This window comes from Montipora foliosa, chromosome 6 (assembly GCF_036669935.1).
Source record: "Montipora foliosa isolate CH-2021 chromosome 6, ASM3666993v2, whole genome shotgun sequence".
NCBI classification, from domain to species: domain Eukaryota; kingdom Metazoa; phylum Cnidaria; class Anthozoa; order Scleractinia; family Acroporidae; genus Montipora; species Montipora foliosa.
The window spans coordinates 27,128,432-27,140,931 of NC_090874.1; the positions used below are offsets into that span (position 1 = coordinate 27,128,432).

Consider the following 12,500-nt stretch of genomic DNA (forward strand, 5'->3'; position numbering starts at 1 on the left):
GAGTACGATATTGGTTTTTCAAGGGAAATCACTAGTTTGGCAATAAATTTTTCTTGAATCGCTTGAGTTTTAAAAGAAAACAAGCACGTCCTCAGCGAGCGAATTGAAAAGGAAAAAAGTCATTTCAGAATAGCTACCGAATGGGAATCACGCTAAAATTAGAAACCGTGGGGAATATTTGTCAGCTCAGCGTCAAAAAAGAGTTTTGCTGATGTACTTTATTCCACTTTATCTCTGAAAACGAAATCATTCACATTTTGAGGTATTTTATTGAAACGCGCCAGCTTGATTTGAAACAAGAATCGGCAAAATACGGCAATGCAACCAAGAAAGGATAAACTTCAAACAAAATCCGCTTTAACAAATTGCCAGTAGGAGCTTTAAACAAACTTCTGAAAACACGAGCTAGTAACATTTTTCCCTAATTTCACGATAACTCATTGTCATTACGTGTTTATAGCAAAAGGGAAATTTTTTCTTGTCACTGTCGAGGCACATCAAACAACAGTTGGGCAAACGATTAAAGAAGCACTTGTTCGCTCACATTTTAGAGCAAAACAAACAAACAAATCAACTATTTCTTTATGTCCAAAAGAGTAGAGATAGCTGTTATTTAATTCCAGTTGAGAATTAAAAATTTGAGTTGCATTTCTCAACAATGGAAAACCCGATTAAACCACTTTTTAAAAATACGCACCTACTTCAAATAAAGCTTCCGTAAAAATAACTGTTTAGTGCCCAAGAAAAGAATTTGTGGATTATTTTCGTCCGCCAAGTTTGGCCTTGGAGGATTGTACTCCTAAAAGAGCTACTAGCAGTGCTCGAAATTTTGCCAAATTATTCCAAAATTATGTCAGAATTTCCAAATTATGCTCACATAGTGAGCGCAATAACGACACCAAATGTTGGAATCGTATGGCAGTTGTTCTACAACAAGTTGCAAAAATAGTGGAGACACCACTATTCACCTTCTTGGGGCGTTATTAATTTACCTATTATCTCTCACACTGCAGCGTCCCTCCCCCTCTTATCAGTGTCGCTAGCAAGACAAAAAAATGTTGGAAACTTAAAATTAACGTTGAAAGTGGGAGAGGGGAGGGGAAGTTGGAAAGATTTACATTCTAGATACGGCGGGTATTGCAAGCTAGACAAAGTGTTTTTTAATGTGTCTCAACAATTTTGCAACTTGTTGTCTGAGTTGGTTGTCATTGTATTACCATAAGGTCACTTTGTTTATTGGTACGGGAAGGCGTATATCTTCGTTCAATATGATGTTTCCAAAAAAAAAGGTTTAATTCTCTTATCCGCTGTGAATGGAAAATGGCCAGCGATAAACTGGATTTTGGTGGAGTTTCGGTATGACGTAATTTGAAGCCATTTCAGTGCTTTCTGTGGTAGATGAAAAGGTGTGATGAAAAGGCGTGATTTCCTTTCGCTTTTTACAGTATGCTAGAAATATCCTGGAACCGATTTCGAAATAATTTGCCTTAAACAAGTATATTTCGGTCGACACGTGACATCTAAAACACGCGCAACATGTACGAAATTAGCTGTTGTTTACGTATGAGAAACAGACATTTAAAGGGAACATCTGCTTTCCGAAAAAATTAATTCTTAACAAACATTGTTATACAAAGATGCATCTTCATCAAGGTCTATTTGTAACATTACTTATTGCTTTCGGGTTAGTCTGCTTCCAGAGAGGGGATTGCTAACTTGTTGACGTGTCGGGCACAGGCTAATTCCATGTTCTTTGGAATGACCGACTGAGAACAATAATCAAAAGAAAGCACCCGATTGTGCTAAATCCTTTGCGAGATTTGTTTTACAATGCCGGATACAAAAGTGAAAAATTTGTACCGACTACACATTATGACATTTGTATGAAACGGTCTACAGGGTCTACCACAACTTTTCAAATAATATGATATCGTATTTCTTGCTGTTGCGATAGTAGACCGTGCTTGTATGATAGACCGTTGGTAAATGGAGTCGACGATATGTACAGGATTTCTAACTGTGTGAACTTTATTACGAATCATCTGGTAATGTATTGGATTGACTAGAAAAGAAAGTACTAGTTGAATTGTGCTGTTTCCTGGAAGATACGATTTTCAACTGTAACGCCACCATCCCGGTTAACGTCACCAAGGAACAGAATAAATGGTATTGTGTTACATAATACGAGGCATGTGTAACTTTCGGAAGCATCAGATCTGCAGTGCAAAATACTTACTTAGACAACAAGTTGCAAAAAGTAGTGGAGACACTTCACCATCTTGGGGCGTCATTAATATACCTATTATCTCTTACACTGCAGCCTGCAGCCTCCCCCCTCCCCCCCCCCCCCCCCCCTCCTTATCAGTGTCGCTAGCAAGACGAAAAAGTGTTGGAAACTTGAAACAGTCAACAGTGAAAGTGGGAGAGGGGAGGGGAAGTGGGAAAGATTTACATTCTAGATACATGTACGGCGGGTATTTTTTTTAATGAAAGTGTCTCAACAATTTTGCAACTTGTTGTAGCTTACACAATCTCCACATGAGGCCGGATGGGAAACCAGAGTACCAGACTCCTCCAAAAGGTTAACCGGGCACGCAGAATTTGCCAAAAGAGGCCTAGCAACTAACCATGTCAGAACAAAGTCAATACTACTATTAGCGTAGCTAAAACACGCATTGCAAGAACATACCACTTAAATTTAATTTATTTCTAATATTTTAAAAAAATACAACCACACTTTTAAATTTTCGGAACATGTTTCGATGTTTCAAACATCATCTTCAACCATAGTGAGTGTAACATTAAAATTTTTACATAATTGGTATATATATATAACTATCAATACAATGATTTTTTGTAGATTAAATGTTCGTTACAAGTACGTAAAATTCAAACGAACCAACAATATTATAGAGAACACAACTGACATAACGGTAAAAGTTCAAAAGTGTAATGCTAAACTGACATGATCAACTTGTTTGTTGCTTTTGGGTTTCAACCGCTCAATATGGAAGCTCTCCTTGATTTTGAGTTGATAGGAAGAAGTAGCATTATCAATAATTTTGAAGCAAGAAACATCAAGAATGTTTGTCCCGGAAAAGGTGCTCATTTACACGTGTGTAGAAATGTCTGTTGGTTTCACCAACGTGGCGAGCACCACAGCCTGCACAAGGAAATTTGTATACAACACGTGATTTGAGAGAATCCGGAACTTTTACCGTTATGTCAGTTGTGTTCTCTATATAATATTGTTGGTTCGTTTGAATTTTACCTACTTGTAACGAACATTTAATCCACAAAGAATCATTGTACTGATAGTTATATATATATACCAATTATCTTGTAAAAATTTTAATGTTACACTCACTATGGCTGAAGATGATGTTTGAAACATCGAAACATGTTCCGAAAATTCAAAAGTGTGGTTGTATTTTTTAAAATATTAGTAACACTTGTGCTATCCAGACCATTTGGAAAAGTAATTTATTTCTGTAGAAAATACACCATATTTACTAAATTTTATGAAGTTATGTTCCAAAAAGTGCTAAAATTGGCTAATTATGCCGTGGCAGTGCCCGTTTAAAATTTAGTCTGCGGATCCACTCGGCTGTTGCCTCGTGGATCCACAGCTACTTTGACAATGTTATGACGAGATTCATGATAACAGGACAGACGCATGAAAAACGGACATCTACTTGTTAAATGTGCAACACAACACTAGAGCCACATATGGCAGAGTTCTCTAACGCAATTGCGTAAATGAAATAGATTGCTATAGAGAAAAAGAGGAATTGTAAGGCCACCTGAAGACAAACGACTTACAAAAAAATTGCTATTTAGAGGAGGATTTTTAGAGCGAGGTCAACAATTCTTGAAAGAAATAAGAGAGAAGCAACTCCGGCTTTCAGGAAAAAAGGATCGATCTAAGCCAAAACAATTAACAGAATGGATGAACGTATGATAACTCGAAGGAAATGGGTTACAGAAACTCTTCGCAGGAAATAACAAGAAAGAGTAGTTCCAAAACGGGAAGTGTCTCAAGTCTTGTCCCAAGCACACAGAGTTGCTCCAATAAATTATGCAGAAACCAGCGAGAAAGTTGTCAACGCATCCATTCTATACACAGACTAGATGCTTCTGTGAAGCATACACTGGCTTGCCTGTGGTACGTGCTACAGAAAATCAGAAGGCACTGAATTGTGTGGTATTGAAATACAGCATTCCAGTCTCTGAAGAATAACAAATAAAAGAGAAGCGAGAAACATTGGCTTCTGGGCTGACATGTTGATAATTTTCAAGTTCCCTCACAACTTCTTTTCACCACAAGTGTGCCCTATGAGCATCCGAAAACTTTGTAATACTAAACTTCACTGAAGTCAAGCCCTGTTTCGCGGGGTTAGTGTTGGATGGGAGACCAAAACAATAAACCCCTCATAAAAAACAGAAACATCTGACCGAAAATACTATTAACGCTAACAAATGCTGATGATGAAAAAGCAAATAAATATTGATACACAGTTTTCAGAAAGAGCAGAAGGAAGTTTCCCGGACGGTCGATCGAGAATAAAATATTTACGACATGAAAACAACATTAATTTTGAACCTTGAATATAGATCGTTTTCACTGTCACGCAATAAAAAAAATAAATCAAAAACTATCCAGTGCAGAACGCTAAGAAATTGTTATCTTATAGAAGATAAAGAAATAAGACACTTGTCCAAGTTTTAGGCCTCTGCGTTTCTCCAAACTTCAGATATTCGTCGAAATGTTTCGCAAGCCGGAAAATAGTGTAAACATCTGGAACTGACTTTGGCTATCAAGGCGACTGATTATCACTACTGAAAAAACAAGCATTTACATAAGCACTTTTCCTAATGCTCTAACTTCTAAAAGGGCTCAAAATCATGAGATAAGTATATATTTTTCAACAAACTTGATCGTAGCTTTGTGTCACGCACCTACATAATCCGGAAATTCAAAATGCTCTGGTTTCCAAACGAAGCACGCTATTGAGCTGTGAAATTGTCAACAGATATAGATATGCCGCCTCCTATGCCTGATGAGGATAAAAACTTTGGTGGATCTTTAGTTTTAGATTTTGGAAGGTGATGACGTCACGTGAAAACGATCTATAGAATATAAAAAGTTACGATCAGCGACAAACATTTTGGGAGATTTTTGCTACGTTCAAGTAAATTGCAAAATCGAAAGTGACATGGCCGGAATTCAGCGGGCGCCGTGATTAAGTTACCGCGGCATGTTTACTAGCCAAACAGTGAAGCATCTGTGTCAAATGATGGCAAGATACCGGGTTTTTGTAAGTTTCTTTTTCTGTCAAGTGTTATAAAGTTTGACCATGAAATGAGCGAAGTCAAAACAAAGATCACAATCGCCCAACTCTTGTTTATGCAAAGTCAAAATTTACTCTCCAAGACGCGTACGACGTTATTTATCACCAGGTAATTCCATCATTTTGGAAATAGCAGCTACTTTATTATTCATCTGCGTCACAAGTTTTCACTGATTTTGGGCCTCATTTTGTTGAAACTCAAGCACGCTTCCAACAGGCCTGTGAACCCTTCCTGCTTACAGAGCAATACTAAAAAACCTCTCCCATATCACATTTGAACCTTAAGCTCGAAAATTCAATACACAACATGATATTATAATTCACAAAGGCAGAAAATACCACAGAATCCTTTTCCAGCGAAAATTTTATTGAAACAAACAACATATTTGCTCTTAGAGGCGAAAACCTCTTCCTATTTCATTGCGTGCGTGAAGACAAGAAACTCAATTGTGTCAAATTACCATGTACTTCAGGTAAATACTGCTCACTTTGATTTCGTCTCGACGGGCGATAGATTGTTCTCGAAGTCCAGTGCTCGTCGCTTTTGAGATTCCTGCCTATTTTATCCAACTGACTTTCTATTATTGAGCTCCATAAGGGTATATTTTGTTTAAGGATCTACTAAAACGCCATTCGCGTTACATGACTTTCGACGCCATTGCAGGCTAAGTTAATGATTCTACTGTGTCCACCAGAGAAATCTACGCATTTCCACTACCCTCTCGATCCTAAGAAAATACTCGCAGAAGGCTCTATCCACAAAGACACCACTTACCAGGGGAGTGACAGGCAAGACTTTTACCGACACGGAAAAAAAAAAAAAAAAACTAAAAAAAAAAAAAAGAAAACAAACAAACTAAACGCAGACCTTGACTGGGTTTGCCCATAGGCAACCCAGTAAAAATACCCAACAACCAATGGCAGCAACATTCCTCTCTTTGATAGAGATCGACTTGACAGTAAAATGCCACCCTTGCACCCCAACATGCTTTTAGGAAAAATAACTGAGATCGAAAACCATTATGTTGGTCGAGTAATGGCCAAGTTTGGAGAAGTTCAGTGATTTATTTCTCCTACAACACTAAACCTGGGAAGTGCTACTAGTCTTACTTTCGATTATTTCAAAGACATTTCCTTTACATTCAGCTTGTAAACAGGCCATTTTGCAAAATGAGTAATTTCCTTTCAAGATCATGAAATCTAGTTTATTAATATTGTAACAGTACAAATAATACCATTGTTACGTTTAATGGTAAGTAGTTACTTTCCAGTTGTATACTGCTCTATTTACAAATATATATAAATCTTGTATTATATTGCCAAAGGAATGATTAAAGAATATCAATGTTTTTTTCTTTTCATTATAAAAAGTAGTCATAATTTTGACAGCCTGGGTTAGCTCTGACAAAGGGCCAACACTCAAAACGTCAGCTTTCAAATTTCTTTACAGTGGTCAATTTACCATATCACATCAGTTGATAAAGCCATTTCCTGATCTCACTTCCCCACTGACACAGCATTACATCTTCTTTACAAACTAAACCCCTTTATCCTACATGTGAAAGAATGCTTTACTTCCACCAACCATGAACCAATATTCTTAACCCAAAAACCAAGACAACGGTTGTTTTAGACTGAACACTTCAAGTGAGTGATTACTCCAATCACTACAGTCACTACAATGCGTGCCAGCCAATCCCTTACTGAGAAATAATGGGTGCTTCATAGACTTAAACACTGTTTACCATTGTTTAGTGCTTTATAGACCTAAACACTGTTTAGGCGGTCTGCAGTTGTCATACACCTCCTGAAATGCTAACTGTTTCAAATAAGTGCGTTAACCTAATTGAGAGCTTATCTCTAACCACGAAGCTGAGCACTTAAACCTGAACACTTAAAATTATTGTTCACATGCATAAATAATTATTATTGTCTTTGATAGCATCAGAGACAACAATCCGTCATAATAATCTTAAAATGATTTCTCTAGTTTATTTTATACATACAGTGGAACCCCGCCTTACGACCACCTTGGTAATACGGTCACCTCGTTATTGCAGTCACTTTTTTTGGCCCGGAAAAACAGCCATATATCGTCTTACAGAAAATCCTCGTTAATGCGGTCATCCATTAATACGGCCAACGGCCACAATTTTAAAACCCAAACAGTAGAATCCCCTATAATTTCACCCCGTTAATACGATCACTCGCACCAAAATGCCTGTGACATGTCAATTTCATTGACCTTTGTAATTTACTACGGTAATCGAGCTGCCGATTTACTTTACAAAGTACTGTCAGCAACACTCCTTCCTGTTTTCATTACCAACATGATCTTGACACTACATGTCAATTTCATTAACTTTTGCAATTTACTGTGGTAATCGAGCTGCCTTTTTACTTTACAAAGTATTGTCAGCAACACTCCTTCCTGTTTTCATTACAAACATGATCTTGACACTATTGTAACATCCAGTAAGGCAAATTACGAAGGGGTTAAGTCATTGCGCTTTCATCAAAAACACGATTACTGCTAAGTCTTTTGGTCAGGTAATTACGGCGGCTTCTGTTTTTTAGAAGCATAGTAAGATAGGCCTGTTGTTGTTTTGATTTTAGACTCAGAACGTACAGTACAATTAACAATTTTAAGTGTTTTACCGTACTGAGGGAAGTTTCAAGTATATTATACAACTACCAAGGTTTAGAAAATATGGTAACGCATCGATGCGAGAAATTTCGGCTTTATAGCCATGACGTCATCCACCGTCAGTCTGTCCGTACGTACAAAACGTACGTACGTACATACACCCGTCCATGCTAGTTTACAGCATATATCTTTGATATTAGACATCCATGTTTTGATAAATTGTCATCTGTCAAAACAAGGTGTCCGCTAACCAGTATCACGTGACCATATCGCGGGCTCAAGCAAAGAGCTTATCGAGGTCAGCTGGTTTTTTTTAAGTTGACCGCTGAACAGGTGCTGGTTTTCGATTGGATTGCAGGATCAACCCAGGTTAGCTCACCTAAACATAAATGAGGCTTAGAGCTGCTTCGAGTTCTCTGTTTTGCAATTTTTGGCATATCTGTAGAAGCTCTGATAAGGTTACATGATGCCTGGAGGACATATGACTAGAACAGAAACGAAAGGAGAGAAAAGGAGAACGACAACGACAAAACAGAATACCAGTAATACTTCATACTTACTGGAAGAAGTTAGTCCACAAACTCTTTCCATGGGCGCTAAACCGTTAGTTACTTTCAAAAAGTGGTTTAATCGGTTTTTCCTTTTTTCCGGAATGAAAATCGAATTTTTATTGTCAACTGGAATTAAATGACAATTATCTGTACTCTTTTGAACATAACGAAGAAGTTGATTTGAATTTGATTTGTTTGTTTGTTTTTCTCTAAAATACGAACGAACAAGTGCTTTTTAATCCGTTTGCCCGACTGGTTTTCGATGTGCCTCGATGGTGACAAGAAAAATTTGCCCTCATGTTATAAACACGTAATCGCAATGAGCTCTCGTAAAATTAGGGGGAAATTTCACTAGCTTGTGTTTTCAAAAATTTGTGTAAAGCAACTAAACGTTATTTAAGTGTTGGAGCGGAACTTGTTTGGAGTTCGTCCTTTCTAGGTTGCATTGCCGTATTTTGCCGATTCTTGTCCCAAGCCAACCCTGCGTGTTTCAATGAAATACATCAAAATGTGAATGATCTCGTTTTCAGAGATAAAGTGGAATAAAGAACATCAGTAAAACTCTTTTTTTTTTAATGGCTTCTAATTTTAGCGGTATTCCTATTCGCTGGCTATCATGCCAACAGAATATTCAATTTCTGACTACCGTAATTAGCTCGTTCCCACTCGACCGTCAGAAATTACAGTTTCCTTCAGCCTGAACTGATGACGTCTACGTACGCTCATACACTACAGTGTTTTATGTGTTGTAGTTCAGTTTTATCCCCTGGTTTATTTTTTTTAACCATTCCAAATTTTTGAACCAGTCCTTTTCTTTTTAAACCAGTTTATTTTATTTTTTACAACACCACCCATTTCAACATAGTTGGACATCTTTCTGTAATGAAGTAGATTTTTTCATGGAGTATGTATAAAATAAACTAGAGAAATCATTTTAAGATTGTTATGGTGGATTGTTGTCTCTGGTGCTATCAAAGACCAAAAAATTTAGTGATTAGGGTCAAATACTCAGCTTTAGAAGTGCATTTGGGTTAAGAACTTATTTTGAATGGTTAGCTTTCATGTAAGGGTAGGGACACTGCCCGCATTTTAGGAATTAGTTTGCAGTCTGCAGTCTACACGTGTAAGACACTGCATTGTAGGTAAGGGATTGGCGGTGACACAATTGCAGTGACTAGAGTAATTACTTATTTGAAGTATTTAGTCTAAAACAACCGTTGTCGTATTTATTTTATTTTTATTCATTCATTAACTTCGCCCCTTCAGGCAGGGAAATTTATTTGGAATTGAAAGTAACATTTAAGTAGCACTGCACAGATCTAATCTTGAAAGAGAAATAAGTGACTGGATTTTTTCAAACTTGGTCACTACTCGAGCAGAATGGTTTTTCAATAAGGGCAAGTACTGTTGAGGTACAATGGTGACCTTTTACTATTCAGTCTATCTCTATCAAAGAGAGGAATGTTGGAGCTGCCAATGATTCATTAGCATTTTCTAGGCATGGAATAAGCAATATTTTCACTAGTGTGCTAACAACTTTCTGGCTGATTTCTGTACAATTTCTTGAAGTCACTTTTTCATAATTGTGTCCTCTGTGAGAAATTCGACTGTGCACATGGGATAAGATTTGAAACAGTTCCCATTTTGAATATACTTTCTTATTCTTTCCTTTGAAGAGTTTGCCGTTGCTGAAAGCCCATTTCTTTTGAGTTATCATCTGATGTTCCCATTTTGTTACTTGTTTTGGCTCAAATCAATCCTCCTTTCCTAAAAGGCCGAGTTGCTTCTTTGTTTGATTTTTCAAGAAATGTTTGGCCTTGTTACAGCTCCAGAGATAAGGGGTTCAAGTTCAGGTTCGGGTGAGTAGAAACGAAAAGTACTGTGAAAAGTCTGTGAGGGGTGTTGTAGACAGAGTGGGTATAAGGGGTATTCAAGGAGTGGGCTACCTGGAAAGTAAAGGAAGATATATCTGTGAAGGAAGGGTGGGGTAGAATAGAGGCAATGGGGAATATCAGGGTGGAGTACCGTAGGAAAGGAATGTCTCGATCTTTTTGAGACCCCCAAAAGCACATCCCCCCAAAAAAGGAAAATTTCGTTTTAGACAGTTGATAAAAATAAACCCATTTAAAAGATTCAAACTGGTTCAAAAAATTTGAACTGGTTTAAAATCAAACCAGGGAATAAAATTGAACTACAACATTGAATTGGAACAAGCCCATACATGTATTATGTTGCGTTTTAATTTTGTTTTTGATTTGAAAAAAAAATTTTTTTTCAAACCAGTTTAAATTTTTAAAACTAGTTTAATTTGTTTAGAACACTACACATTTTAACATATTTGGATATCTTTACGAAAATTATGAATGTTATGGACCATGTATAAAGTAAACTAGAGAAATCATTTTAAGATTATTACAATGGACTGTTGTCTATGATGCTATCAAAGGCAATAATTATTTATTCATGTGAACAATAATTTTTAGTGTTTAGGGTTAATTAAACTCTAAGCTTAGTGATTAGGGATAAGCTCTTAAGTAGGTTTACGCACTTATATGCCAGAAACAGTTAACATTTCAGGAGGTGTATGACAACTGCAGACTTCCTATACAAATAGCGTCAATAAACAGTGTTTAAGTCTTTAAAGCAACCATTTCAAATAACGCTGAAAAGCAGTATTCAAGTCTAAGCCCCCGTTTTAAATCGTTTAGCTCTTACTGCGAGTTACGAATAGTCTGCGGTCTGCAACTGTCACACACTGCATTGTAGGTAAGGGATTGGCACACATCACCTATTTGCACTGTCAGTCTGTTTAGTCTAAAACAACCGTTGTCTTGGTTTTTGGGTATGAACATGATTGGCGGAAGTAAAGCATTCTTTCACATGTAGGATGAAGGGGCTTAGATTGTAAAGAACCTGTGCTGCTGTGTCAGTGGGGAAGTGAAATGAATGAAAGGGTTTATCAACCAAGGAGGGAGAAGGTGAGTAGAAGGGAGGAAAACATATATACTTCTTTTTAGACCCCCTAAAAACAACCAAGCCCCTGTTTTTTTAACTACACCCCTAAAAAGGAAAAATCCCTTTTTTAGACAGTTAATAAAAAAAAAACAGTTCAAAAAATTTATACTGGTTTGAAATAAAAAATGAACTGGTTTGAAAAAAGTTCAAACCAAAAACAAAATGAAACCATAATATATATACCCTTCATCCCACTAAGTGCATCCCACTGGCTACAAGTACAGCTGTAAGGCTTTACCTTTTATGAATTTTTCCAGTGCTCCTTTGAAAGGTATGCACTGCAAATTATTCCATAATACTTGAGCACTTACCTACAATCTTTTGACTTGTATCAAATATTGGCATGCAAAGAATGGATTTGGTTTTGAAATCACTTTCAACATCAGCCTTGAGGTAAGAATTAAAACAGAGTGAAAGTACACATTAAGTATTGACTAACTGGGAAAAATTGCAGTCCCGTAATGTGCTTTCAAGAGTGCGTCATTTTTGGCATAATTATAAACTTAATTGTCACCTCTGCAGGTTAAAGACAGCATAGAAAATTAATGGCCATCAGCCTCTAAAACTAAAAAAAGATATTAAGCACTTAATGAATGGCTAAGCGAAACAGTGAGTTTTCTTTCCCCGAGACCCTCAATGTTCCCCGAGGCATTGAGCATTGATCATAAGTGTTTTGTTATACCTCCCATCAACTCAAAGCAGAGCTGTTTTGCTCAGTTCTTGGAAGCTTTTGTCCAAATTTTTCTCTTTGCAGAAGCCTCTCAACGTTTTCACATCATTGTGGGTGGCCTTGTTAGCAGATCTCGAGCTTTTGTCGAGTAGAATCTGTTTAATTTCGTCTTCAATTTTTGTTTAAAACCGTTTAGCTGCCATGACTGCGTAAAAATTATTTGCTTGACGCGGCTGGCATACAAATTTGCCGCTGTTTCAAAGGTG

At 37.0% G+C, this 12,500-nt stretch overlaps 1 protein-coding gene across 1 annotated transcript in view; it reads right to left on the reverse strand.

Annotated features, from left to right (window-relative positions):
* The window catches only part of LOC138007060 (cGMP-specific 3',5'-cyclic phosphodiesterase-like), a 104,245-nt gene that overhangs the window by 21,125 nt on the left and 70,620 nt on the right, over nucleotides 1–12,500 (reverse strand). Inside the window, exon 9 of the mRNA XM_068853750.1 lies at nucleotides 11,876–11,951. Coding sequence (XP_068709851.1) covers nucleotides 11,876–11,951 — 76 coding nt within the window. The remainder of the gene's footprint in view (nucleotides 1–11,875; nucleotides 11,952–12,500) is intronic.